This window comes from Globicephala melas, chromosome 10, assembly GCF_963455315.2.
Source record: "Globicephala melas chromosome 10, mGloMel1.2, whole genome shotgun sequence".
Classification (NCBI taxonomy): Eukaryota; Metazoa; Chordata; class Mammalia; order Artiodactyla; family Delphinidae; genus Globicephala; species Globicephala melas.
In genome coordinates, this window is record NC_083323.1 from 47,160,930 (window position 1) to 47,187,099 (window position 26,170).

Genomic DNA, 26,170 nt, shown 5'->3' on the forward strand with positions numbered 1-26,170 from the left:
TAAGATGGGTGAAAATTCCTCCAAGTCATGCTTTCTCTCTATACGCTAATGTAATATTATTTACAAAAAACGGAATCATGAACACTATTTTGCAAAGTGCCTTTTTCTTGCTCACCAACCAGTATAATCCAGGTATTTTTTCATGTCAGAGCATACAGATGTGCTTTATCCACTTTGACAACTACAGAGGAGAGCATCATATCACTATATCATAGCATAATTTATGCAGCTCCTATTGATGGGCATTTACCTTGTTTCCAATTTTTTGTTATGTAAAGAATAGTGCAGTGAACATCCTTGTATATATCTTGCATATTTGGGTTTTTAAAAATAAATTTATTTATTTATGGCTGCATTGGGTCTTAGTTGCTGTACGCAGGCTTTCTCTAGTTGCAGCGAGCGGGGGCTACTCTTCGTTGCGGTGCGCGGGCTTCTCATTGCGGTGGCTTCTCTTGTTGTGGAGCACGGGCTCTAGGTACGCGGGCTTCAGTAGTTGTGGCACGCGGGCTCAGTAGTTGTGGCTCGTGGACTCTGGAGCGCAGGCTCAGTAGTTGTGGCGCACAGGCTTAGTTGCTCCGCAGCATGTAGGATCTTCCTGGACCAGGGCTCGAACCCATGTCTCCTGCATTATCAGGCGGATTCTTAACCACTGCACCGCCAGGGAAGTCCCCGCGTTTCTACCTTTCTTGAAATAATAGAGCATAATATGCTGAAAATGCTGCTTTTTCTTCCATCTTCAACATTAAAATGGCTACACAAAACTTCACCAATTTTGATGTCTTTTAAATGCATGCTGATATGACAGCTGTCACATACAATCTAACAAAATTGTTTCAAATGAAGTTAAAGACAAGTAAGTGCTACTAGAGCCATCTTATGGAAAAAACCAAATTAACCTTTTGGCAAACCCAGTAGAATGGGACTTCTCCCCATTCTTTTTTGATTTATCCCCAAGCCCTACCCTATACTGTGGGCATTGGAGTAAAAGGTAGGGGAGAGCTGAATGATGCCTAGCACAATTAGAAGTGCCATCTCCAACCCCCCAGAGAACCCCTGGCAGAAATCTCAGACCACAGCTTTGTCCAACCTCCATAATGCTTATAAATGTCACAACCTAGAAAATAAAGCAACAAAGTAAAAATTAACCAATCCACCAGGGCAGGTAGATTAAAAGTATCTTAAAGTACTAGAGTGGCTAGTTATCACTCTGTAGAAGGTATAGAATCTGCATTAGGCACATGTGTGGTTTCCATTTTTAGCAGCTTTGTAACATGTTAATATTATATGTTTTCCAAAATACTTTCCTACTTATTGTTGCTCCTAGGTTGCCAAGATGGGTCAGCCAACATGGCCTTAAAAATTAAGTACCACTAATGTTCAAATTAGATGAGTCAAAAATAGAGGACTCACCATGTGGATCTGAACAGGACAGCCTGAGGATAAGGTAGAGAAATTAGGGGAAGTATGTAAAATTGATGCACAGCTGCATCCTATATGTCAGCAGTCCCCAACATTTTTGGCACCAGGGACCGGTTTCACGGAAGACAGTTTTTCCACGGACTGGGGATGGGGTGGGGATGGTTTTGGGATGATTCAAGCGCATTACATTTATTGTGCACTTTATTTCTATTATTATTACATTGTAACATATAATGAAATAATTATACAACTCACCATTATGCAGAATCAGTGGGAGCCCTGAGCTTGTTTTCCTGCAACTAGATGGTCCCATCTGGGGGTGATGGGGCTGCCTCAGCTCCACCTCAGATCATCAGGCATTAGATTCTCATAAGGAGCGCACAACCTAGATCCCTCGCGTGCCCAGTTCACAGTAGGGTCCCCACTCCTATGAGAATATAATGCCACCTCTGATCTACAGGAGGTGGAGCTCAGGTGGTAATGTGAGTGATGGGGAGCGGCTGTAAATACAGATGAAGCTTTGCTCACTCACCAGCCTGCCACTCACCTCCTGCTGTGTGGCCCTGTTCTTAATAGCCACAAACCGATACCAGTCTGTGGCCCCGGTTGGGGTCCCCTACTATATATCTTTGGAACAGGCATGAAGGACTGAATATTGTTCTATATAAAACTAATGACACTGTGGGAGTTAGGCAGAACAATACTTAAGATATGATCTTGGCTGTCAGAGAGCTTCTGTATGCTACAGTGACTGCAAATAAGAGATGCATGGTCACAATACTATGGAGATACATTAACTGTAACGAGAGAGTGTGAATTGCTTCAAGGCAAAGAAATACATCAAGAGGCAGAAACAGCAACTGTAAACTGCATTTATTGAGTGCTTATTGGGCACTGGGTACATCAGATACAAAAGAGTTGGGATGGGGGCAGGTAAGAACTTAAGAAATTAAATACACACATTAATTTTACCACGAATTCTAACTACTAGGGAAGTACAAAATTCGTACAAGTTATACTTTATAATGAAATTTTGATGTCTGTCAAAAGGATAAGCTATACATACAATGCAATAAAAATGTTTTTTTTTTTTTTTTATAAAAATGTTTTAAAATTGTGCTTAGTATCACAGAACTACCCCGAAATGGGTTGATAAAATGCCTATACAGCATTATACACATATATTTTATATTAAAGATTGCTTGTAAAGTACAAATACTTTGACCCCATTGCTGAGAAATCTATGGCTGACAACTATATGTGCAGTTCCTCTAAGAAACATTGCAGCATTTGTAGTACATCTCTCCTTTAAACTCCACCTTATTTTTAGTTTCACTTACTATCGAGTTCTCTTCAGAACTGTTTATATTTCTTTTGTCTGATCATCTTCTTCGAGTTTCCTGATTTCATTTTTTAAACAATTTATAGTTTCACGACTTGCTTTTAATCTCTCTTTAAGCTCTGCAATTTCAAAGCTTGTTTTTTTTTTTGCAGCTTCTAATTTTTCTCTGGTTTTCACTTCAAGTTCTGCAACTAAAGAAAACATACACTTTTACTGATTTATTTCATTTTTCTCACATGTACAAGATATTTCATAGAGCAATAAATGTGGCATTTCCTTAGGCCAATGTTTTCATGATGAAATGCGGACAACTTAAGATATGTAACTTTAGACAGAGGGGGGTAGGTAAGAAAGTCTGAACTCTCCAGAGAGGATCTAATATGTTTTCTACCACTAAGAATGAAATTCTGACCACTAATTTTTTAAATTTTATTAAAAAAATTTTTTTGACCACTAGTATTTTAATTCACAGTTAACATTTTAAGACATAATACCTTAAATTATGTCTTAAAATTATGTCTAATTTTCTAATTTGATTTGGAAATGAGGGAGTATACAGTCCAAGAAACATCCAGCTAATAAGAGTTTACTAAAAACAGTACTCTTAAATTTATGTACAGGTAAAATTTACATAATCACACTGGTAAAACAAACCTCTATCTTTTTTCAAAAAGATATCAATAAGTGTCTAGGTTTGAATTCCAGCTCTATCATTTACTAGATGTGCCACTCTGAATAAGCTATTTATTATCTCTATGCTCTATTCCTCATTGCTAAAATGAAGATTATAATAGCAAACACCTCATAATATTATTTGTTTAAAAGATTTAAAAAGAATACTGTCTGGCACATAAAAAGCCATATTAACTACTATTATTACTGAATATTTAAAACATTCTAGCTGGCTACATAACAAATTACAAAATAAAAATATCATTACTGCAAAATAGATTATATCGATTTAACTATTCCACTTGGATAGTGTAGCATCAAGTTTTACAGAGAAAAATGACTACTATCATCCAACATTTCCACCTTGTGGACATTTCAGGTAATTGCTGCTGACGAATGTTGAGGCACAGTTGTTTGTTAACCTAAAAGGATCACTAATTGGAAGCAGTGTGGTTTGGTGAAGAAAAAAACCCAAAACCATTGAAATCAGAAAGACTTGAGTTCAAATACACCCTTGGCCCCTTAATAGCTGAATGCTGATATCTCTAAGTCTCCCTTCATCTCGTCTTTCTATATGATACAGTTAAAACTTCGTATTTCTCGGATTTATGAGGATTAAGTAATATACCTAAAGCATCTAGCGCATTAAAAACACACAATGTGGGACTTCCCTGGTGGCGCAGTGGTTAAGAATCCTCCTGCCAAGGCAGGGAACATGGGTTTGAGCCCTGGTCCAGGAAGATCCCACATGCTGCGGAGCAACTAAGCCCGTGCGCCACAACTACTGAAGCCCACACTCCCTAGAGCCCGTGCTCCGCAACAAGAGAAGCCACCGCAATGAGAAGCCCGAGCACCGCAACGAAGAGTAGCCCCCGCTCGCCACAATTAGAGAAAGCCTGCGCCTAGCAACGAAGACTCAGTGCAGCCAAAGATAAATAAATTTATAAAAAAACAAAAACAAAACACGCAATATGTCCTTATTTTCCTCACTGCTGGTGCTTTCTTTTTGTGATATATTTTGTAACACAGGTAAACTTTTATATTGCCAAAACAATCCATATTTTTCTTTGTAATTTTTCATTGCTTTTATTTTTTAAATTATTTTTGAAGACAGTACATACACATGATACAAAATTAAAAGGCTGAAAAGTGTAGACTATGGAAAAAATGTCTCCTTTTTATATGTGTATGACTGATTTACTTTGCTGTACACCTGAAACTAACACAACATTGTAAGTCAACTATACTCCAATAAAAACAAAAACAAAAAAAGCCTCCTTTTACCCCTGCCCCCCACCAACCAGCACTCTTCCCAGAGATAATCAGTTAGGTTTCCTTGGTATCTTTCCAGAAATAATTGGTTCAGAGACGAGCATACACCTAAGTGTGATTTCTCCTCACCCCCAACACAAGTGATGTCACACTATCCACACTGCTCAGCACCCTGCTCTTTCACTTAACATTACTACATCTGAAAGCTCACTCCATATCACAGGGCTGTCTCATTCTTTCAAAGGCTGCAGAGGACCTCATTGAATGGACATACATAATTCATTCATCTGTCCCCTCTGATGTACATTTGGAGTATTTCCAGTTTCCTCTATTACAAACAATGCTATAACGTGTATGCTGCGCATAATCATTCCAGTATACTTGTGGGCTAAATTCCAGTAAACAGTAATTGAAGGACATTTGATCTTGTAAATCTGGAAGAATGACAAGTGACTCTTAGAAGTCCTCTTAATTTATAATCTCACTAGCATTGTACGTCTATTTCCCTACTGCATCAACTTTTTGGTCTTAGTTACTCTGAAAGATTAAAAATGGTATTTCAGAATAGTTTTACTTTACATTTCTATTACTTCTGAGGCAGACAATCTTTTAATATGTTTAGGGGACATTCCTCGCTTTCTTTTTATGGATTGTCTGCTTTTCCTTTGCTCATTTTTCTTTTAGGTTATCGGCTCTCCCCACCACCCTTTTAAAAAATTGAGGTATAACTGACATATACTAGTTTCAGGTGTACAACATAATGATTCAATACTTGTATATATTGCAAAATGATCATCACAGTAAGTCTGAAGTTAACATCTGTCACCACATATAGTTACAGATATTTTTCTTGTGATGATAAATTTTAAGATCTACTCTTAGTAACTTTCAAATATGCAAGACAGTATTATTAACTACAGTCACCATGCTATAAATTACATCCCCAGGACTTACTTTATAAGTAGAAGTTTGTACCTTTTTGCCCACCCCTCACCTCCCACCTCTGGCAACCACCAATCTATTCTCTGTGAGCTTTTTTTTTTTTTTTTTTAAGATTCTACATATAAGTGAGACCATACTGTATTTGTCTTTCTCTGATTTATTTCACTTAGCATAATGCCCTCAAGGTCCATCCATGTTCTCACAAACAGCAAGATTTCTTCCTTTTTTTTTTTTTTTTTTTTTTTTTTTTTGCGGTACGCGGGCCTCTCACTGTTGTGGCCTCTCCCGTTGCGGAGCACAGGCTCCGGACGCGCAGGCTCAGCGGCCACGGCTCACGGGCCCAGCCGCTCCACGGCATGTGGGATCTTCCCGGACCGGGGCACGAACCCACGTCACCTGCATCGGCAGGCGGACTCTCAACCACTGTGCCACGAGGGAAGCCCAAGATTTCTTCTTTTTTATGGCTAATATTCCATTATGTATATATGCGCGCGTGTGTGTGTGTGTGTGTATATATATATATATATATATATACACACACACACACACACGCACATATATATATAAAACACCTCTTCTTTATCCAGTCACCTGTTGATGGACACTTATGTTGTTTACCTGTCTTGGCTATTGTAAATAATGGTGTAATGAACATGGAGTTGCATATATCTTTTCAAGTTAGTGTTTTTGTCTTGTTCAGATACGTATCCAAGTGGAATTGCTGGATCATATTGCAGCTCTACTTTTATTTTCCTGAGGACCCTACATACTGTTTTCCATAGTGGCTGCACCAATCAACATTGCACAAGGGCTTCCTTTTCTCCACATCCTTGCTAACAGTTGTTATTTCTTGTCTTTTTGATAGTAGCCATTCTAACAGACATGAAGTGATATCTCATTGTGGTTTTGATTTGCATTTCCCTGATGATTAGTGATGTTGAACATCTTTTCGTATACCTGTTGGCCATCTGCATGTCTTCTTTGGAAAAATATCTACTCAGTTCTTCTGCCCAATTTTAATTAAATTGTATGCGTTTTTTGGCCATTGAGTTGTATGAGTTCTTTATATATTTTGGATATTAACCCCTTATCAGATACATGATTTGCAAATATTTTCTCCCATTCAGTAGGTTGCCTTTTCATTTTGTTGATGGTTTCCTTTGCTCTGCAGAAGCTGTTTAGTTACTGGTTATCAGCCTTTTTAAATGATGTGCAGGAGCTCTTTATACATTAAAGAAACTAGTCATTTGTGATTTGAGTACAATATTTTTTAATGGCTTGTCTGTCTTTAGACTTTGTTGACAATGCTTTTTTACTATGCAGAAATTTTTATCCCCTTGCTCTCCCCCTCTCTCTCCATATTAATTATAAAACATATATGGAGTGAAAGGCACATTGTGAGATGGTGGGATACAGAAGTAGGAGACAGACAAGAAAGAAAAATGCATTACAGTGTCATGAGATAATCATAGGGTGCTATGACATACCAAGGGGAAAGGGTGTGTGTGTATATCAAAGAAGGCTTCTTGGCAGTAGTAAAATCTGAATTGAGTTTTAAAGAATGAGAAAGGAATTAGGTAGATGAAGTGGACATAGTGGGCCTTGGAAAGCGTACAGAAAGATTTGGGAAACAACAAGGAGTCCTATATGACTGTAACAGGTAGTTTTAAATCTAGTTAGGAAGACCTGATTTAACTCATTTGTCAGAGGACAGCATGTACTGTAGATACAGATTTTTGTGGTCTGATTTAGTCACTATACTTTATTTTTGACAAATCATGAGACTGCAAAGGGTACCATATATTGAAAGAACTGGGTTAATTACCAATGAGATGATAGGGGAAAACATTTAAAAACTTCTTTTAGCCTGTTCTGGTTTTCTGCTTCCAATATATTAAATGCTTATACATACATTTAAGATATATATATATGCATGTGTGTGTGCCTGTGAGTGTGTGTGTGTGTATATATATATATATATATATATATATACACACACACACAGATAGATAGATAGATATAGATATAGATAAAATTTCTGTTTTAAATTTCCAAATAAAGCTTCAATTTAGAGTAAGTCAATCCAAAGAAGAGTTAATATTTTTGCAAAGCCAATGTAACTTACTGGTTAGAAAAATAGACTGTAAGGCTTTTTTTTTTTTTTAAATATTTATTTATTTATTTATTTGGTTGTGCTGGGTCTTAGTTGTGGCAGGCTGGCTCCTCTGCTGTGGCATGCGAACTCTTAGTTGAGACATGCATGTGGGATCCAGTTCCCTGACCAGGGATCGAACCTGGGCCCCCTGCATTGGGAGTGCAGAGTCCTAACCACTGTACCACCAAGGAAGTCCCTGTAAGGCTTTTTTACAAAGAGATAGAACAGTTCATCGGTTAAGAGCACACACTCTGTCTCGGTTTAAATCCTGCTTTGCTGAGTGATTTGGGGCAAGATATCAAATCTCTCTATGCTCTAGGGTCTTACCTAGAAAATGGGGCTAACAGTAGTACCTTCCTCCTAGGGTTGTTAAGGGTATTCAATAAATTAAGAAATGCAAAGCACTTATCTAGTACATGTAAACTCTCTTCAAGCATTCACTATCATTTTTAAACATTTTTTTTTTTTTGCGGTACGCGGGCCTCTCACTGTTGTGGCCTCTCCCGTTGCGGAGCACAGGCTCTGGACGCGCAGGCTCAGCAGCCATGGCTCAAGGGCCCAGCCACTCTGCGGCATGTGGGATCTTCCCAGACCGTGGCACAAACCCGTGTCCCCTGCATCGGCAGGCGGACTCTCAACCACTGCGCCATCAGGGAAGCCCATTCACTATCATTTTAATTATTCCTTGTAGAAGCAATTTCTATTAAAAGCTAGATCCCTAGTACTTAAGTAAATTTCCATGGGTTTACCAGTATAAACATCTTTATAAACTTTTAATGTGTTTTAAATTTTATAATGAGCAACCTCTATCCCGGCCATTACTCTATCTAAAAATATTACTATGTTTTTAGAGCCTAAGTTCTGAGGACTGCTTAGGATAAAGTCCTGGCTCTACCACTAACTCATGTTAACTTGGGCAAGTTTCTTACTCTCCCTGTGCCTCAGTTTCCTTTTCTAAATGGATTACCTAATAAAGTTATTGTAGATCTAAATGAGTTTATACATGTACAGATTTACAAGAGTACAAACAGTAAGCACTCAATAAAGCTAACTGATATTACCAAATATTGAGTATAATGCTCTCAAACTGGTAAAAGTATACCTACCTTTTTAAGACCTTTGATTAATATTCCCAAGTTGCTTTCCTAAAAGGCCTACTCACACAAACAATTCATAGAACACAGGGTTCACCACATTCTTAATAGGTACAACTATTAAAAATTCCTTTTGCTTATTTGATACAAATATAACCACCCATTATTATTTGGTTTGCATTTTAAAAATTACTAGCAGGGTCAAATATTTTCCCTTTTTATTTACTAGTCATCTCCTCTTTCATCTGTCCATGTCTTTTGTCCATTTGTCAACTGAAGTTTAAAATTTTATTCTATTTTATTTATTTTAGGGTTTTAAAGATATTAATCCTTTGTCATATTTTCTACAAATTTATCTTTCTTTTTTGCCCTTTTGAAATGAATAAGTTAAATATTTTTCTGCAGAATCAAGTTTGCCTTTCTTTCAATGTGATTTCTTCTAACACTTCAAATTTAGAAAGTCTTCACTAGCCAGGACAGTCATTTCTCTAATATTTTAAACAGCTCAACTGACTTTAAAAAAACAGTTAACTGGGCTTCTCTGGTGGCGCAGTGGTTGAGAATCTGCCTGCCGATGCAGGGGACACGGGTTCGAGCCCTGGTCTGCGAAGATCCCACATGCCGCGGAGCAACTAGGCCCGTGAGCCACAGCTACTGAGCCTGCGCGTCTGGAGCCTGTGCTTGGCAACGAGAGAGGCCCGCGCACCACGATGAAGAGTGGCCCCCGCTCGCTGCAACTAGAGAAAGCCCTCGCACAGAAATGAAGACCCAACACAGCAAAAATAAATTAATTAATTAATTAAAAAAAAAGTTAACTATCATTAATTAAACTGGAATTTGTTTTGATAAGTGCTATAAAGCAATGATCTAAATTAAGTTTTCTTCTCAAAAGTTATCAATTGTGTCAATACCATTTACAGAATTATCCTTTTCTTCCTTATGGATTTGACACTGTTGAGAAAATAACCTGAAGATAATATAAAACATGCAATTTACTGATAAAAACTTCCGAAGGTTATAAATCTCCACACATAAACTTTAACACGTCAAAAATTAATTTGTAGAAAAGTCTTTTTATGAAACATTTGTCTCTACTATTATACATATATGAATTAATGATATTATTTTTGTTGAAAACACAGAAATATGGGTACTTGAATTTAAAAAGAGAAGTTTCCTCTATGAATTGGGCACATTTCATAGTATGAGAGAAAGGAGATCTATAATGGAGAGAATATGACCAGTAACAAATTAAAATAGCATGTGACTAGTGTTTTTTAACCTTTTCAAAAGTGATCATATACGTATCTGTTTTATGTTCATAACAAAGTAGCCCAAGTATTTTTTCAGATGTAGAAAGTGAAACATAAAATTTTTTAATGAGTGTGATTTTCAATTTTAAATGACTACCAAGTAGCAATTATAATCAGTATTCAGATCTTTTAACTCTTGGTCAGGGTTTCATGAAAATACAAACAAAACACTACTATAACCAACAATGGTTAAACAGCAACCTCTTTCTCTCCTGCTTTCTCATCCCCCACCGCCCTTCTTTTATTGGATCGCTTCTTCCAGCCTATAACGATACTGGTCTGTTTCCCCTGAAAACTCTGCTCTCTTGACTCCAAATCCTGCTCTGCTACTGCTTCAAGGGCTACTTTCCCTTTATAGTCAAGCTCCAAGACAAAGTTGTCCATAGCACCTGTCTCCAATTTCTCATCTCACTCTCTCTCTCTCTTTTTTTGCCAGCACTGCACGGCTTGCAGGATCTTAGTTCCCTGACCAGGGATTTGAACCCAGACCACAGCAGTGAAAGTGCCAAGTCCTAATCACTGGACCACCAGGGAACTCCCTCATCTCATTCTCTCTTGATCCACTTCAACTGATCTTCTGTCCTTACTATTCTCCTTCAACTGCTCCTGTTAAGGTCACCAAGGACCTCCACCTTGCTATAGCCTATTTCTTGGCTCTGATCTTACTTGACCTATCAGAGGTACTGAACACAGCTAATGACTATTTCCTGATACACTTTCTTCACCTGGCTCTAGGATATTATGTGCACCTAGTTTTTCTCCCTCCACACTCACTGTTCTTTCCTAATTCCTTTGCTGGTCATCTCCTTAGTCTCTAAATGTTGGAGTGCCCAGGGCTCAACCTTTGAACCTCTTTTCTATCTTCACTTACTCTTGTGATGATACCATTTGGTCTCACAATTTATAAATCCATGTGTATATTAACTTCCACATTTATATCTTCAGCCTAGACCTCTCCTTGAATACCAGACTTTGAGCACAATTCCCTTCTCAACATCTCCACTTAGATGTCTTACAGGCATCCCACAGCCATCATGTCCAAAACTGTACTCCTAATCTTTCAACTCAAAGCTGCCCCTCCCAGACTTCCCATCTCTATGAAAAGTAATAACAATTTTTGTTTGTTTGTTTCCTCTGGCCCCAACCCTTAACAGTCATTCTTTGTTCATCTCCTTCTTTCATATATTGTTGTCAAACCATCAGCAAATCCTACTGTACCTATCTTCAAACTAGAACCTGACCCCTTCTCACCACTTCCATTGCTATCATTTTGGTACTACACACAATTCTATATCTGGATTACTGGAATAGCTTCCTAACTATTCTGCTTCTACCCTTTCTGCTTTACAGTCTACTCTCAACACAGCAACCAGGGTGACTGATCTTTTTAAAATATTAGTCTTATACTGTCACTCTTCCTGCTCAAAACCCACAAAAGACTTCCCATCTCCTTCAGTTTAATAACTTAAACTCCCTATATGAGCTGGTCCCATAATAACTTCTTTGGCCTCATGTCCCACTCCTTGTCCCCTTGTTCACTCTACTCCAGGTACACTGGCCTTCTTGCTGTTCCTCGGATATGCCAGGCATGCTCTTACCTCAGGGTTCCTGCCCTTGCTGCCACTCTACACGTAACATTCGTCTCTCATGTAGCTGCATGGCTCATCTCCCCACTCCTTTTGGTATTTGCTCCAATGCCACCATTTCAGGAAGCATTCTCTGACCTGATATTTAAAACTCTTAACCATCTCCTCCCACCAAAAGCGCTCCCTCCCCTACTTTAGTTTTCTTCATGCCATCCAATCACTACTTCACATTTCATTGTTCTGTTTATTTAATATTTGTCTTCTTTCCACTAGTATGTAAGCTCCATGAGGGCAGGGCTTTTGTCTGCTCTATCCTCTGAACAATGCCTGGCATCTTACTGTTGCTCAATATATACTGTAAGCAAATAAATGAAAAAGCAAAGGAAAAACCGAATAAATGGTGACATAAATGTCAACACAGGGTTGGTAAGTAGATTTCATCTTGAATGACAACTGCAAATGGTTGGCAATAGCTGCATGAAACAATGTGTAGGGGATTCTGAGGCCTCGTAAGCTAAAGGGAAAAGACAGCATGACTGACTATCAATAAGACATTCTGGTCTTCACCACCCCAGCATTAATATAAAACTATGTCAGGTGACAGGTTAAAAAGAGAGAGAGGGAGAAACTAGATCACCGTACACTTAAGTATAATTATGTTCTGCAAGGTTCTTCACACCGATTTTGTTAGCAAAGACTAGTAAACAGAAAATGATTGAGTGACAGGTTAAGCAAGATTAATGAAAAGCTATGCTTAAATGTAATTAGTGAATAAAGACAAACAGTATTTCAGAGTGTGTCAGAGGCTGTCTTTTACCTTTTTGAAAGTAGGCCTACTTTGAGAACTATTTAAAACATCCTTCTTACCTGTTCTTTAGTAATACGTATATTGTATAACTCCTAAAAATTTTACCTGTATCTACTAAGGAAAAAAATTTGATAGTTGCTAATCATACAATCCTTTCACCATTACAGAATACATTATTTCTCAGGATTAATTATGAACTCATGGCACTTACATTCTGTTTCATGCTTATAGGCTCCTAAGGTAAGCTGACGAGATGTTGTTAATAATTGTTGCATCATTGCTGTTGGGTCTTGAAATATCTAATGGAAGAGAATGAAAAAAAGCCCAATAATTGCAAAATCTACAATTTAAAATGTTTTAAAAACTCTCATTATAAAATCTTCTTACCATTTCATCATAGAACTCTGAAACCACTGTCTTTTTTCCCAGCATTGCATTGGTGTCTGATTGAAATAGCTTTAATAAGTGATACAGGGTTACCTGTGGAACAAAAACAGACATGACATCTGTACAATGGTTTTTATCATCATTATGAGACATCATCATTTCTGTAACTGATTTAGAGACTGAGTTAGTAAACACATCAAATTCAGGATCTTGTTTCAACTACAACTTACTGTGGCAGGTCACCCAAATTCTGTGTGTACTTTTATTTTCCTATTAGGTATTACCATTTATCTACATCTATTCAATATGTATGTTTTGAAGAGGGTAAGCAAACAATAGTTACAAAGCATCTCTAGAGAGTGACTATATATAAAAATAACACAAGATACAGCTATGGAAATTAAACTGGTAAGTCACTAAGATGAATTCTTTTACTAACACAGGCGACATTTGATTAACTGTGACAGTTAAAGTTTACAAACTTACTATGGCGAAAAAAGATTTGATACTTTCAAAAGGAATGATCAATACTAAAATGCTCAGTGAGGACAAGTTAATTTCTTTAGTGTAATAATAAGATTAATACATAAATAGCATAATAAACAAACACAAAGTTAGTCAGTGAAAATTCACTTCGGCAAGAGCAATATGTCTTCAAAATATTTAAAAACAGATACAGCAAGACATCAAAGGAAAAGCTTTGCAGCGCAATGAGTGATTATTTGAGCAAAACAAAACCTAGCTGGTAAGACATCAGAGTTCATGTTGAAGGTATAGAAACCAATTCAGAGGCCTCAAAGAATTTTCCAAAAAGTTAGCTAAAATCATCATAAGGAGTATAGATCATATGCCATATTTAAAGCAGATAATTTGACAAATTTCTGGAACAGACAGAAAGCAGATGAGACTACACAGATGGATAAACCATAACAGGGAAATCCATAACCTAAAATCTTAAAGAAGAAAACTGCATCAGAGGTGGGAGCTGCTGCCCCCAGTGGAGCTCTGGGGAGAGACTGCGAGCACAAAGCTGGCAGGTACAGAAATCAAGAAGGCTGTGGGGCGGCTAGGCTGGCCAACCTTCCCTCCTCTCCCCCCACTCACAGACGAGAGAGTGCACCTCCTGTGGGACCTAGAATTCTTCACCCAATCAAGTGAGAGGTAAACAAAAACAAAGATATTTTCAGAGAGCATTGGCTCTGAAATTTTACTTCTCTCGCATCCTTTCTGAATAAAGTCCTGCAGCAAAATGAAAAAAGAAACCAAGAAAGACAAAGAAAAAGGATCAGCCGTCATCACTAGGAGCTGACAGGCACTATCTAAAATTGAAAAATCCAACCTTAGGGATTTAAATACACGAGATGAATGGGAATAATTTCTAGAGGAACTGAAAACAGTAACTGTGGTTTTCCTGAGGAAGGGGTCAGAGATGGGGGAAAGAAGATGTTACGGGTTGAACTGTATTCCCCAAAAGATATGTTGAAGTACTAAATCTCAGAACATGTAAATGTAACGTTATTTGGAAATAAGAGCCTTTTGCAGATGTAATCAAGTTAAGATGAAGTCATGGGGGGGGGGACCCTAATCCAATATGACTGGTGTCCTCATAAAAAGAGAAGTGACACAGAAACAGGGAGAGAGAGAAGGCCATGTGAAAATGGAGGCAGAGACTGGAGTTACGCTGCCACAAGCCAAGGAACGCCTGGGGCCACCAGGAACTAGAGGAGGCATGAAAAGATTCTCGCCTAGAGGCTATGGAGAGAGCGTGGCCAACACCTTGATTTGGAACTTCTAGTCTCCAGAACCGGGAGGATAAATTTCTGTTGTTTTTAGCCACTCAGTTTGAGGTACTTTCTTATGGCAGCCCTAGGAAACTAATACAGGAGACTTGTACTTTTTAGTTTTTAAATCTTTTAAAAAAACTATATGCGTGTCTTTTATAATTTAAGAAGTATTAAAAACTACATCATAAAGCCTTCCATTCCCAAATTTATTATTCAGACCTGGAGAGGCATTCATGCAGATATAGGCAATGAATAATTTCAGGACAGATGTCTCTAATTTTCAGTGGTGTTTGAAGATTCTTAGAGCAATGAAAATGCCTATACTTGCCAGAGATATTTCTAGGAATAAAAACCCAATATTAGCATTTTGCTTTTAGAAACAACCATTCCTTTTACAGTGGTTTGATGAGTAATAGGTTACTGGATAACAGAAGTAAATCACAAGTTACCCATATCTTTCTTTTATATTTTAAATAAACCTCATATGACTTATTTTCTATAAGAGCCAACTATTCAAAAACTATAATGGGTTCATTATACTAAAAGAACACTACAGTAATTTGGAGGGGATAAAACTCAGGCCTATGTAGATCTATATGGAAACCTATTCAATAAAGGAATCACTCCAGAAAGGCAAAAGATCATATTACCCTACTTTGCCAAGAGTTGACTTTGAGAGCTGTCTCATAATGACGTTACATTATATAATGATTTCTTTCAGAGATGTATTTTCCAATTGAGGGCAGGGTAGGGAGGAGAGAAGGGGGAGACAGATGAGGAGGCAGACAGGTAAGGCAGCACATTCTCAAAATAAAATGAATTCAAAGCAATCATACAAAGTTAACAAGAACCTCTGCTCTAGTAACATGACCAACTTCTTCTTCCTCTCTCTCAACATCTGCCTATTCTGTGCTCTATTCTCCCTAATAGACTACTTTGGTTAAGGATAGGTGTAGTGTCTCATCTTTGTATCCCACCCCTTGGGCAATATCTTGCAAATATGGATATTTAATAATTTCTTGTCAAACAGAATATAATGTCTGTGAGAGTATCCCAGAAGGACAAGAATGGTAGGAGACCTGGAAACCTTATCACATGGAAGATATTTAAATGAGCTATAGATGGTTCTTCAGGAGAAAAGAAAACTAAAGTATGAATAGTTATCAGTAAAAAGTTCAAGGAAGCTTAACATAAAGTAGAGCTTTCTTAAAACTAGAACTACCCCAAACCTGAATAGGATGTTTCACTTAATAACAGAAGTCAATATTCTCTTCTTGCTATACTGGACTGCCTAAAGGAACTTCTATGAGGAAAAGTATGGTCTACCTCAATGGGTCCTAAATATTATTGCACATCAGAATTACCTGGGGTGCTGGCCCCTCTCCAAACCTGTGAATCACGCTCTGTGGAATGGGGCCTAGAAGTCTGAACTTATAAAAAAACATCTCAGGCATTTCTAATGCAACTAGTTAGGAACTAATTCTCTGTATCACTGGCCCAGGTGACATCCAAATCCTTTAAAAGCACATCGTTTTACAAATGTAATCTGATAATTAAAGTGTCAATGTTTGGTGCTAAAGGAGCGAGCTGAATCTATCAAGATGAAAATTAATGGTGATGAACACTAAAGCCCTGAAACTGGAGTTAAACACCAGCCACACAAATGTGCAATGAGAGAGCCTGAGTTGTGACCCTTTAGGTTTAAAAATAAAACAGGCTTAGTGGTTTTAGTCAAAAGCAAGAGTAAAGGAAGGAGTGTGAGGTCTGAATGCAAATACCTGGATTCAAAAACTAACTCCACCACAATTAACTGTGTTTTTGAGCACATGACTTCATCTCTGAGCCTTAATATGCTCATCTCTAAAATGAGGATCTCACCAAGCTCACAAAGTTGCTGAGGGGTCAAAGTGAAAGCTTTGAGAGACTTTTTACATTATCAAGCAACAATCTGAAGAGATCAAATAATGAAAAAGTCAGTGGTTATAAATAAGGATCCAGGTATAAGATAAAGCTGCTAGTACTGATGACAGTTTGAAAATGTACAAAGACTTTCTAGGGCTTTTAACTATAAAAAACCGGACACTCCCATTTCAGAGAGCATATGGACTCCACTTGTTTGTTACTAATAACCAAACGATACTAATGAATTTTAAATTTTTTTGCTGTAGTAATCATGTAATTTCCATGATTCCTTTCAAATAACTGTTCACATTCTATCCCTTCTTTTTATACTAGAAAAACAAAAGAGTTTTGAAAGGCACTTCACTTAAAAATGAAAAACCTTAACTCATAGCGAGATACACCAAGCCATAAGCTTACATAAAGTATACCTGAATGAAAATGTCAACATATAACAAGCTATTGAATATTGTAAAATTTTCACAATTACTAAAAAATCCATTTTATATTTGCAGAGATTAACATTACTCACAGGTCTTTCATTAGGATCAATGAAAAATATTTTGATGATTATTTCGAATTCACCCCAACCTGTTTCAGTAATTTCATATGGAGGCTTAGTAACAACTAAAAGAAAGAAAAAAATAAAACAATTATAAATTGTAAATTACTGATACAGTTTCCTAGCTCTTTTAAAATTTATAACATTATGAATTTTAAAAAACTATTGTACCTCTTAAAGGATTGCCATAGCTTTCATGTAATTTAAATTGGATTTTCTTCACATATGCTGACATATCCTAAAATACAGAGGCATTAATTAGTTCTGCCATCTACACATAACAATTAGGAAGGAAATACACAGAGCACCTGTGCCAATTTTATAAAATACACTTCCCCTTACATTTTATGGAAACGAATTTTCTAAGAAACATGAATTATACCCTGGAGGTTTGTTTTTAATTTTAAACAAAGGAAGGCTGTGCAGAATTCTTTCAAAATTCATAATATATAGAAATATATATGTCCCTAATTCATTGTTTTGCATTCCTATTTTTATATATCTCTGTAGACAATACTCAAAATCAATTTTGATTTTTCCATAAAACAACAGTACATTTCCAATATTTTCTACAGAAATAAACATATACACCAAAGCAAATCTAAGAACTAAGCAACTTCAAAAAACAAAATTATATTATACAAAGGTCAACTAAGCTAAGCAACCTAAAACTGTTGGATATAAAACTCTTCCTTTCCTTAATTATATTTTGAAGCACAAAAGCATATTCATTAGTTCCGGCACACAAAAGGGATCCTGCTAGCGAAGGAGGCCTTTTCAAAAATAATTCATTATAGAAAAACAGGAAAATGCAAAACAGAGTAAGTTGCATTCAACAGTAATGTTCATTAATCTTTTTATTTGCTTTCAGGAATTTTTATGTGCTTATTATCTACATATTTTTTTAACTGGGATCCTACTGTAATAATATATTACTATCTGCCTTCATCACTTAACATTATTTTGTGAACATTTTTTCTGAGGCAGATTTTCATAAGCCTCTTTGAAGACTATTTTGGGAATACTTTCATTCATTTTTTCTACAAATAGGAGTGACTACCAATACTGTTAGATGCTATAATGATAAATAACAGAATCTTGTCCTCAGGGTCTCACTGTAAAGTGGGGGGCAGACAAGAAAATCAGCATTTCAATGCTGTAATCTGTAATCTGTTGTGTGCATATTAGGTCATGTGTTATGAGGACATTAGGTACAAATCCATAGGAAAGGCAGCTATTTTAGTCTTTGGAGATCAAGAAAGTAGATCTAAAGAAAATACACTTGAACTAAGACCTAAGGGAACAATAAGAATGGAGTGGGTGGGAAGAAAGGAAGAGGTTTAAGAGTGTTCCTTTGGGAAACTGAGAGTAATTTAGTATTGGTAAAATGTAGGATATAAAGAAATGAGGCAAACACAGACAAGGGACAAGGCTGCAGAGATAGGATAGGGAAAGGTCATGGCAGGCCTTCTAAACATGATAGCTTTATGATGAGGGCAATAGGTAGTCACTGAAGGTGGTTTTGTTTTTTTGTTTTTAACAGCTCTATTGAGATATTAACATACTACACAAATCACCCATTTAAAGTTCACCATTCAATGGTTTTTAATATATTCAGAGTTGTACAACTATCACCACAATCAATTTGAGAACATTCTATCACACAAAAGGAAACCTCATACCCATTCTTCCTCCCACCTGCTGTCAACCACTAATCTAGGTTCTATGTCTATGGATTTGCCTATTATGGACATTTTATAAAAATGGAATTATACAGTATGTGGCTTTTGTGTCTGGCTTCTTTCACTTGCCATGTTTTCTAATTTATTCCATGTGTTAGTAGCATGTATCAATACTTTATTTTATTCCTTAATAATATTCCACTATATGGATACACTACATTTTATTTATCCATTCATCAGTTTAGAGACATTTGGACTATTATGAATAATGTCACCACAAACATTCATATACAAGTTTTTGTGTGGACTTTGAAGGTTTTTTTTCCTTCGTCTTTTAATTTTATTTAATAGAGAATAGTATAAATGCTGAAGAAAAAACATTATCAAGCTTAATTGGTTTCAACATGTATTAACTCAGCCTTTTGGTGGAATATATGAAGAAAAAAAGAACTCAAAAGTCAACTGCCTTATTCTTTGTCCTTGAAATTAAGATAACTTTGGGTTGCATCACTACTTGATGTCCTGTAGATTTCAGCTCAAGACCTCTACATTCAAGTGGTCACCTTTAAATTGTGGCTACAGCTGCACTGAGTTCAGTTACTGTAAACTGTCCTACATGGCAGTTTAATGTGTGGCATATTCCCCTTCTTTCGATTTACCTCTAAATTTATCATCTCTTAATTTATTAAATGTGACTGAACATACTGTGGGGTACATGGGAAGAAAAGAGTATTCAGCATTGGAAGTAATTTTGAATGATAAGTCAGCATTTCTACCCTTAAAATTGACACTATAAAGTTATTTTGAATAATTATTCAATTTATTTTAAAAATGTGACCCTTGATAAAGTAAAAGTATGTCCAAAATTCTAGTCTCTTACAGGTGGTAAAATATAATTCAAAGTGTTTGAAGCAGACTACCTTTATCATCATCAAGCTGTGAATCTACCCTTGGGCTATTTGGCACCATTTTCATCTTTTCAGAAGTAACAACTCTTGGTGACATCTCTAACTGCTTTTTCAGATGTTTCTGAAAGGTGACGAATGATTACAATGATAACATAAATTCTCACCTGCCTTCTTGCTTCCACTATATTGGAACAATGATATTTGAAATACAGAATGAAGGGTTTTAAATAGAGGAATAGTTTATTCATTCAGTAAGTATCTGTTGAATACCCATTATGTACTTACTGCATTCCAGGCATTAGAGATTCAGTAGCAAAACCAAATTACCAGCAGCTAGATTATGTAGCAGTTTGTCTTTCATCTTTTCTGATGGTCTGATTACCAAATTATCACTTAAATTTACTATTCCTGAAATACCTGATTATATACTAGGCTACCTTAAGGTGTGGTGATTGGAAGACGTACTGTGCATATAGCATAGTTCTTTTTACCGTAACTTAATTTTAATTAGAAAACATTTTTGGAAAGTTGATTCTACTAACAATTATAGAAAGATGACAGCTCTTACTTTATTCTTTCAACTTTTTTGGTAACATTTCTACAGTGGGCCAATTTTATTATCAGTTACTATACAATATTACAATTTAACTCTGAGCAAAAAAAACTATAGCTTCAAAAAAGTTTTAGGAAAAACAATTACCTACCTCATTTCTATATGGTTTTACATAGACTGTCCACTGATGGGTGTGCCCATCCTCTTCTCTTTTCTTTCCAAAATATCGAGCAACATTACCATAAACTATTGGTTTAACGATTGTAACCCCCTACAAGAAAACAATTTCAACACCAGTTAACACTGTATTAGGCTTCCCTGGTGGCTCAGTGGTTAAGAGTCCGCCTGCCAATACAGGGGACACGGGTTCGAGCCCTAGTCCGGGAAGATCCCACGGGCCGTGGAGCAACTAAGCCCGTGCGCCACAACTACTGAGCCTGCGCTCTAGAGCCCGCGAGCCACAACTACTGAAGTCCATGCACCTAGAGCCCGTGCTCTTCAACAAGAGAAGCCACCGCAATGAGAAGCCTGCGCACCACGACGAAGAGTAGCCCCCGCTTGCCGCAACTAGAGAAAGCCCGTGTGCAGCAACGAAGACCCAACGCAGCCGAAAATAAATAAATAAATAAATTTATTAAAAAAAAACACCACATTGTATTATTACCCAAATAAACAGAATTAGAACTCTGAAAGCTTGTTTTAAGAAATGGCAGGCAGTCTAACAACCTAGAGTTTGCTTATAACATGGATTTCCCTCAACAAATAATTTCCAGACAATTAGCCTCATTTCATAATACCACAAATAACTAAACACCACATTAATTACAATGTTCTCACTTTGAAAACGTGTATTTAAATCATGTGGAGTACTTTGAGAGTTCCTTTTTTCTTTCTCTCTCTCTTTTTTTTAAAAAGAAACAGAAAAAGCTCTATTTACAAACTTTAAAGAGCAGTCTGGAATAACGCTCACCAACTTTACCATCACCTGATGGTAACGTCCTTATCAGCTTACACCAGGGTTCTCCAAAGCACAGTACAAAAATTAAAGACAGTTTGGAAGGGGATTTTAGGTAGAATAAGGGCAAACATTTTCATTTTATTACTTGTGTTTAATCTGTATTAGAAAAACCATAACTATAACTAGCAATTCAAACCCACAATTTCAAAAATAGTAATGCTTAGGAAGGGACTTTAAAAAATTGATTTAAACAAAAATGTTAAACACTACATTTCGATTCAGATAATGGCAAAGAGGCACTTGGACGACTCAAGCTCGGTAATCCCTGGACTGATGGCATGTGTGCTATATTTGTGTTCAGTTCTGAGATGTACATACATGTTTCTCATCACATCCGGTTAAGTGTAAAGGCAGATTACGATGAAAAGGAGATAGAAAAAATTTCAAGTGAAGAAAATTACTGAATGTTGCACATGAATTTGAGACCAATTGTTCAATAGTAAGACTGTATCTGAAGGTCAAAGAGCAAGATATATCACATGTGAAAAGTGCTGTGCCAATGTAATCAACAATTAATAAGAAATGAGGAAAAGCAGTGAACAAATGGAAAAACTTTTCATTGTGACTAGATAATTCACAAATAAAACCAATACCTATTAGCCTAAAGTTAGTTCAGGAGAAGGCAAGTGGTTTGTACACAAACTTAAAAAAAAAAAAAATCACAGCAAGTGTCCTTTTGTGGTACCCAAAGATGGGGCCTCACATTCAAGGCCCGAATGAATAAGTACAAGGAGCGTTGACATGGTGAGGGATAATAGATCCTGAACTGCTACAATGTTGCTAGGAACTTGGGGAGTTCCTCAATGATGAAAAGCGGGTTCATCTGCCAAAAGACTTTCTACCTGGATCAAATTTATCTAAATTGGGAAAAGATGCTTACAAGACCACATAACAATCAGCATGGAGAAGAAATAAGTCCCTAATTTTAAAGTTTTACATGACTAACTCGGACCCATTTTCGGTGGAAAAGCATTTGAGGACTACAGGCCTAATCTCAAGTGATTCTGGACTTAAAAGACTTTTAGAACCTAACATGATTACAAGTAGAGAGAGTTCTGTAAGTTCTTCTCCAAAAGCTAGTGTTCTAAACCTTTGTTCAGTAGTACTTTCTTATTATTCCAAAACCTCGCCCAAAAGTGAGGGAAAATGTATGTTTATGAACCTTATGGTACTATGAATTTTACCTGGCATCTGTTTCCCCCTTCCATTAAATTTCAGTAGCTTTTGAAACTTTCAAAGCACTGTGTATGACAATTGTATATTCAGTATAAAATTATGTGAAAACAATACGACATACAGAAGGACTCAAAAAAAAAAAAACCTAGATAAACTAGATTGGTGCAAAAGTGGGTGATTTCTTTTATAAAAAATTTTCCTTTCTGCGGTAAATAAAAATCCGAAGGGGTAAAAATAGGTGTTATATCAGGAACCAGTTGGTCGTCTCATAAAAAATTAATGTGCCAGGGGATGTAGTAAAGTGAGTGGGAAATGTGTCACAGTGTCATACATTACGTTAGGCTCTATGATCACTTTAATTAAAAACTAAGAAGCTACCGTGTACTGAATGTTCCCTATGTGCCAGGCAGTGTTATGTTCTTTGCATGCCTTGATTAGTATCTTGGCTGTAGCCTTGGGACTTTAGGAACACCATGAACTTGGGGAAGTCTTCTGAGCTTTTCTAGTTGTAAATACTGGGAGTGATACTGCCTTTGTAGGGACTGAACCAGAGAATCGGGTAAAGCGTCCACCCACTGTGCTTACCTCGCACGGTATCTGCTACTGTTATTATCCTCACAATAGGTGGGTACTGCCCTCCCCACCGCCTTTTTACAGGTGACCTGGGTTGGCAGAGGATGAGCAGCAAGCCAGGATCTCCCAGCCCCGCAAGTGGCTTTTTCCTCAGCAACAATGTCCGGCTCTCCCCCAGGCACCACCGATTATGTTTGTTTTTTGTCTGGGATGGAAGGGAGGCGGTGACACATGAAGTTGGGGCCAAATGAAATCATGATTTTCCCTCTGGGGCTTTGACTCGCCTTCCGCCTGGAAACCGCGGCTCCCGCCCGAGGAGAAAAGGCGCGAGAAGAAACAGGCAGGCCCTCCCCAGGCCGCGCCACGAGGGGCCGGGGCGAGAGAGCCACTCCCGGAGGGGAGGCGCGGGGCGGGCACTGACCTTCACTCTCCCGCCGGAGTCAGGCCCAAATTCGGCCATTCTCTTGAACATATTGTCCTACGGAAGAAGCCGCCGCCGCCAGGGAAAGAGACCGGGGCCGGCGGACTCGCCGCTCCGCTCAGGGGCCCCGCTCCTCCCGCGCGGGCCCAGGAGGAGGGTTTCCGGCCGAAGGAGGACGAGTCAGCTGAGCTCGGGGTGCTGAGGGATCGCCAACGCCTCACAGGGGAGGGCGTCGCGGAAGCCCACTCACCCCCGCGCGGTTGGAGAGCGGGCCGGGAAAGGTGGCAACGGCGACGTTTTGTGCGCAGGCGCGACGAGCTCGCGCACACTGCGCACGCGCCGAGCCGCTGCTTTTAGGCGAAAGAAGACCGGTCTTGGTTGCCAGTGCCTGTCGACAAGCCAGACCGCCTGGCTTCGTAATGACCGAGAAACTGTGTTTTGGAGGTAATACCTTGCCATCGCCAAAGCATGACAGTTCTGAAATTAAGTTCATGAAATCTCGCCCACCGACAGCTTTTCGTTGTGTTCATCCAGACGTCCTCAGACTTTCAGGCTTGAACCGCTAATTTCTTTTTTTATTTACTCCCTTCTTCCTCTCCTTCCTTCCTTTCTACTCATTTTGGATTCTCAGGTCCATAACGTGACGCAAACCTCCCCTCCCTTGCCCTCCTGTGGTACTAACTACTTTGCAGGTTAGTGCAGTGCTAAATGAATGACCTCCAATTTAATTGAAATATGAGGTGCTAGTCAGAGGTTCGCTCTCCCTTTTCTTCTGTTTTAAACTGGAAGCTATTCTATTTCCCTAATCTCTTGATACCAACCCTCTCATTCTGATCAGGTGACTTTGCATCTTATTTCAACAGAGAAAACGGACCTCCATGCCACCAGACCTGAACACAAGCTTTGGTTTGCCCAATATCCACCCTCCCTTCCTTTCTTCTCTTCTGTTCAAGAGAGAATCAGCTCCCAGTTTATTTATTTATTTATTTGGGTGAAGTAGGAAAGAATAGCTTTATTGCTTTGCTAGGCAAAGGGACACAGCGGGCTCGTGCCCTCAAAACTGTGTCTGTCTTCCAGTTTAAAATCAGTCCTTCAGTCAGTGTTCTTGATCTCATTCTTTTTCACTTTATTGAGGATTTTGCCCCATCAACCGTCTCCATTCTGCCCTGTACCTCCAACTTTTCTTCTTAGGCTTTTTCCCTTAAGAAGAGTTAAACAAACTTTAATCTTTCCTGTTAAAAACCAACCAAACACATATGTAATCCTGCAAAACACTCTGTTTTATCTTTCAAAGTCAAATTTGAACCTGAATTTCATTCACCTTCACAGAAACCTCTCTGACCAGTTACTGACTTTATCAGTAAATCCAACATCCACTTTTAACGCCCTTAGCTTCTTGGCAGGATTTGACTCTGCTATCTACTGCCTCCTTTTATAAAATACATTCTCTTGGTTTTTCTCCTATCTCTCTGGCAGCTGATTTCCGGGTGGTTTATAGTCACACTGTCCTTTCTGTTTCCATGGTGCCTAAGGGATTGAAACACTTAACAAGTTTATATATGAGTTATTTGTGAACTCCACAAGGGTAGTAATCGTATCTTATACCCCTTAATGTTCTTAGGCCCTAGTAAACATTTCTAGTCATCAATGTTTGTTGACTAGTAAATAAATGAAAAATGGAGAAGTTAAGAAGACTTGAGGCTCTTTTTCCAAAGGTGGTTGAAATCAGTGAGATCTGTTAAAGTCCGCTGTCATACAACATCCTTCATACCACAGTATAGGATTGTTTGTCCCCTGTGAAACAGGAGTGCAGGGGGCAGGGCACAACCTTTGAAAGAATGACATGACATAAACTGATTAGAACCAAATGGATCCAAGATGGCAGACAAGTCGACTTCCACTAGACCTTGAGCCTCAGTATACACTCACTGTAACTCATCAGCAAGCTAAATGACACACCCACAGGCACCATGACTGTTCCAAGGCCAACCATAAGGATCAAAAAGTGGGCAGTGGCCCAATTCTGGAAATCCCCGCCCCTTCCTGAAATAGCTGGAATACTCCTGCCACTTATTAGCCTATGAAATTACCCACCCCTATAAAAACTGACAAGCCCAAACCCTGGTGCTGCTCTTGCCTTCTGAGATGGCCCACACTCTGTCTGTGGAGTGTGTTTCTCTCTAAATAAATCCCCTATTTACCTATCGCTTTGTCTTTCACTAAATTCTTTCTGCCATGAGACCTCAAGAACCAGGTGTGTGATCAGTTGGAAGACCGTGGGTTTTGGCCGGGTTTGAGTCCCAGTCGCGTAGGTTCAAGTCCTAATCTGGGTTTAGGCTGGGTTCAAGTCCCAATGTGAGGTGCAGTTTCACCTGTACCCTCTCCTCCATTTCCGCTTTCAGAACATGATCTCTGGAGCACAAATTTGCCCTTTGTAATTATTTCTCCAGCTTTCGTATTTCTGCTTTCCCCCTGTTTCTCAACGAATTTTTTAATTCTTTGCCCAAAGTGTTACCCTAAGTTTTTTTTTTAATGAATTTATTCATTTTATTTGTTTATTTTTAGCTGTGTTGGGTCTTTGTTGCTGTGCACAGGCTTTCTCTA

The 26,170-nt window shown here is 38.1% G+C and overlaps 1 protein-coding gene and 1 non-coding gene across 3 annotated transcripts; both read right to left on the bottom strand.

The window, feature by feature from the left end:
* Nucleotides 1-2,292: 2,292 nt before the first annotated feature.
* Nucleotides 2,293-23,864, bottom strand: YEATS4 (YEATS domain containing 4). Of its 2 annotated transcripts, none has more exons than XM_030866317.3 (7): nt 23,567-23,864; nt 20,530-20,649; nt 17,407-17,473; nt 17,206-17,300; nt 12,991-13,083; nt 12,815-12,902; nt 2,293-2,952 (listed from the first exon to the last, which is right to left on the bottom strand). In XM_030866317.3, the coding sequence occupies exons 1-7, from the start codon at nt 23,615-23,617 to the stop codon at nt 2,783-2,785; spliced, it is 684 nt and encodes a 227-aa protein (XP_030722177.1). In that variant the 5' UTR covers nt 23,618-23,864; the 3' UTR covers nt 2,293-2,782. The 2 variants fall into 2 exon arrangements, with proteins under 2 accessions (XP_030722177.1, XP_060161876.1); XM_060305893.2 differs by lacking the exon at nt 2,293-2,952 and adding an exon at nt 7,890-8,006.
* On the bottom strand, nt 7,921-7,993 carry TRNAG-CCC (transfer RNA glycine (anticodon CCC)). The gene has a single exon. It is a non-coding gene; the product is annotated as a tRNA-Gly (tRNA).
* Nucleotides 23,865-26,170: the final 2,306 nt, after the last annotated feature.

What these genes read in the sequence shown, in the direction of transcription:
- YEATS4 (XM_030866317.3), bottom strand. Translation starts at nt 23,617, where the DNA reads ATGTTCAAGAGAATGGCCGAATTTGGGCCTGACTCCGGCGGGAGAGTG. An exon ending in TAAAACCATATAGAAATGAG is followed by an intron (nt 17,474 to 20,529) that starts GTAGGTAATTGT and finishes TCTGTATTTTAG; the next exon opens with GATATGTCAGCATATGTGAA. An exon ending in CTATAAGCATGAAACAGAAT is followed by an intron (nt 2,953 to 12,814) that starts GTAAGTGCCATG and finishes TGTTTTCTTTAG; the next exon opens with TTGCAGAACTTGAAGTGAAA.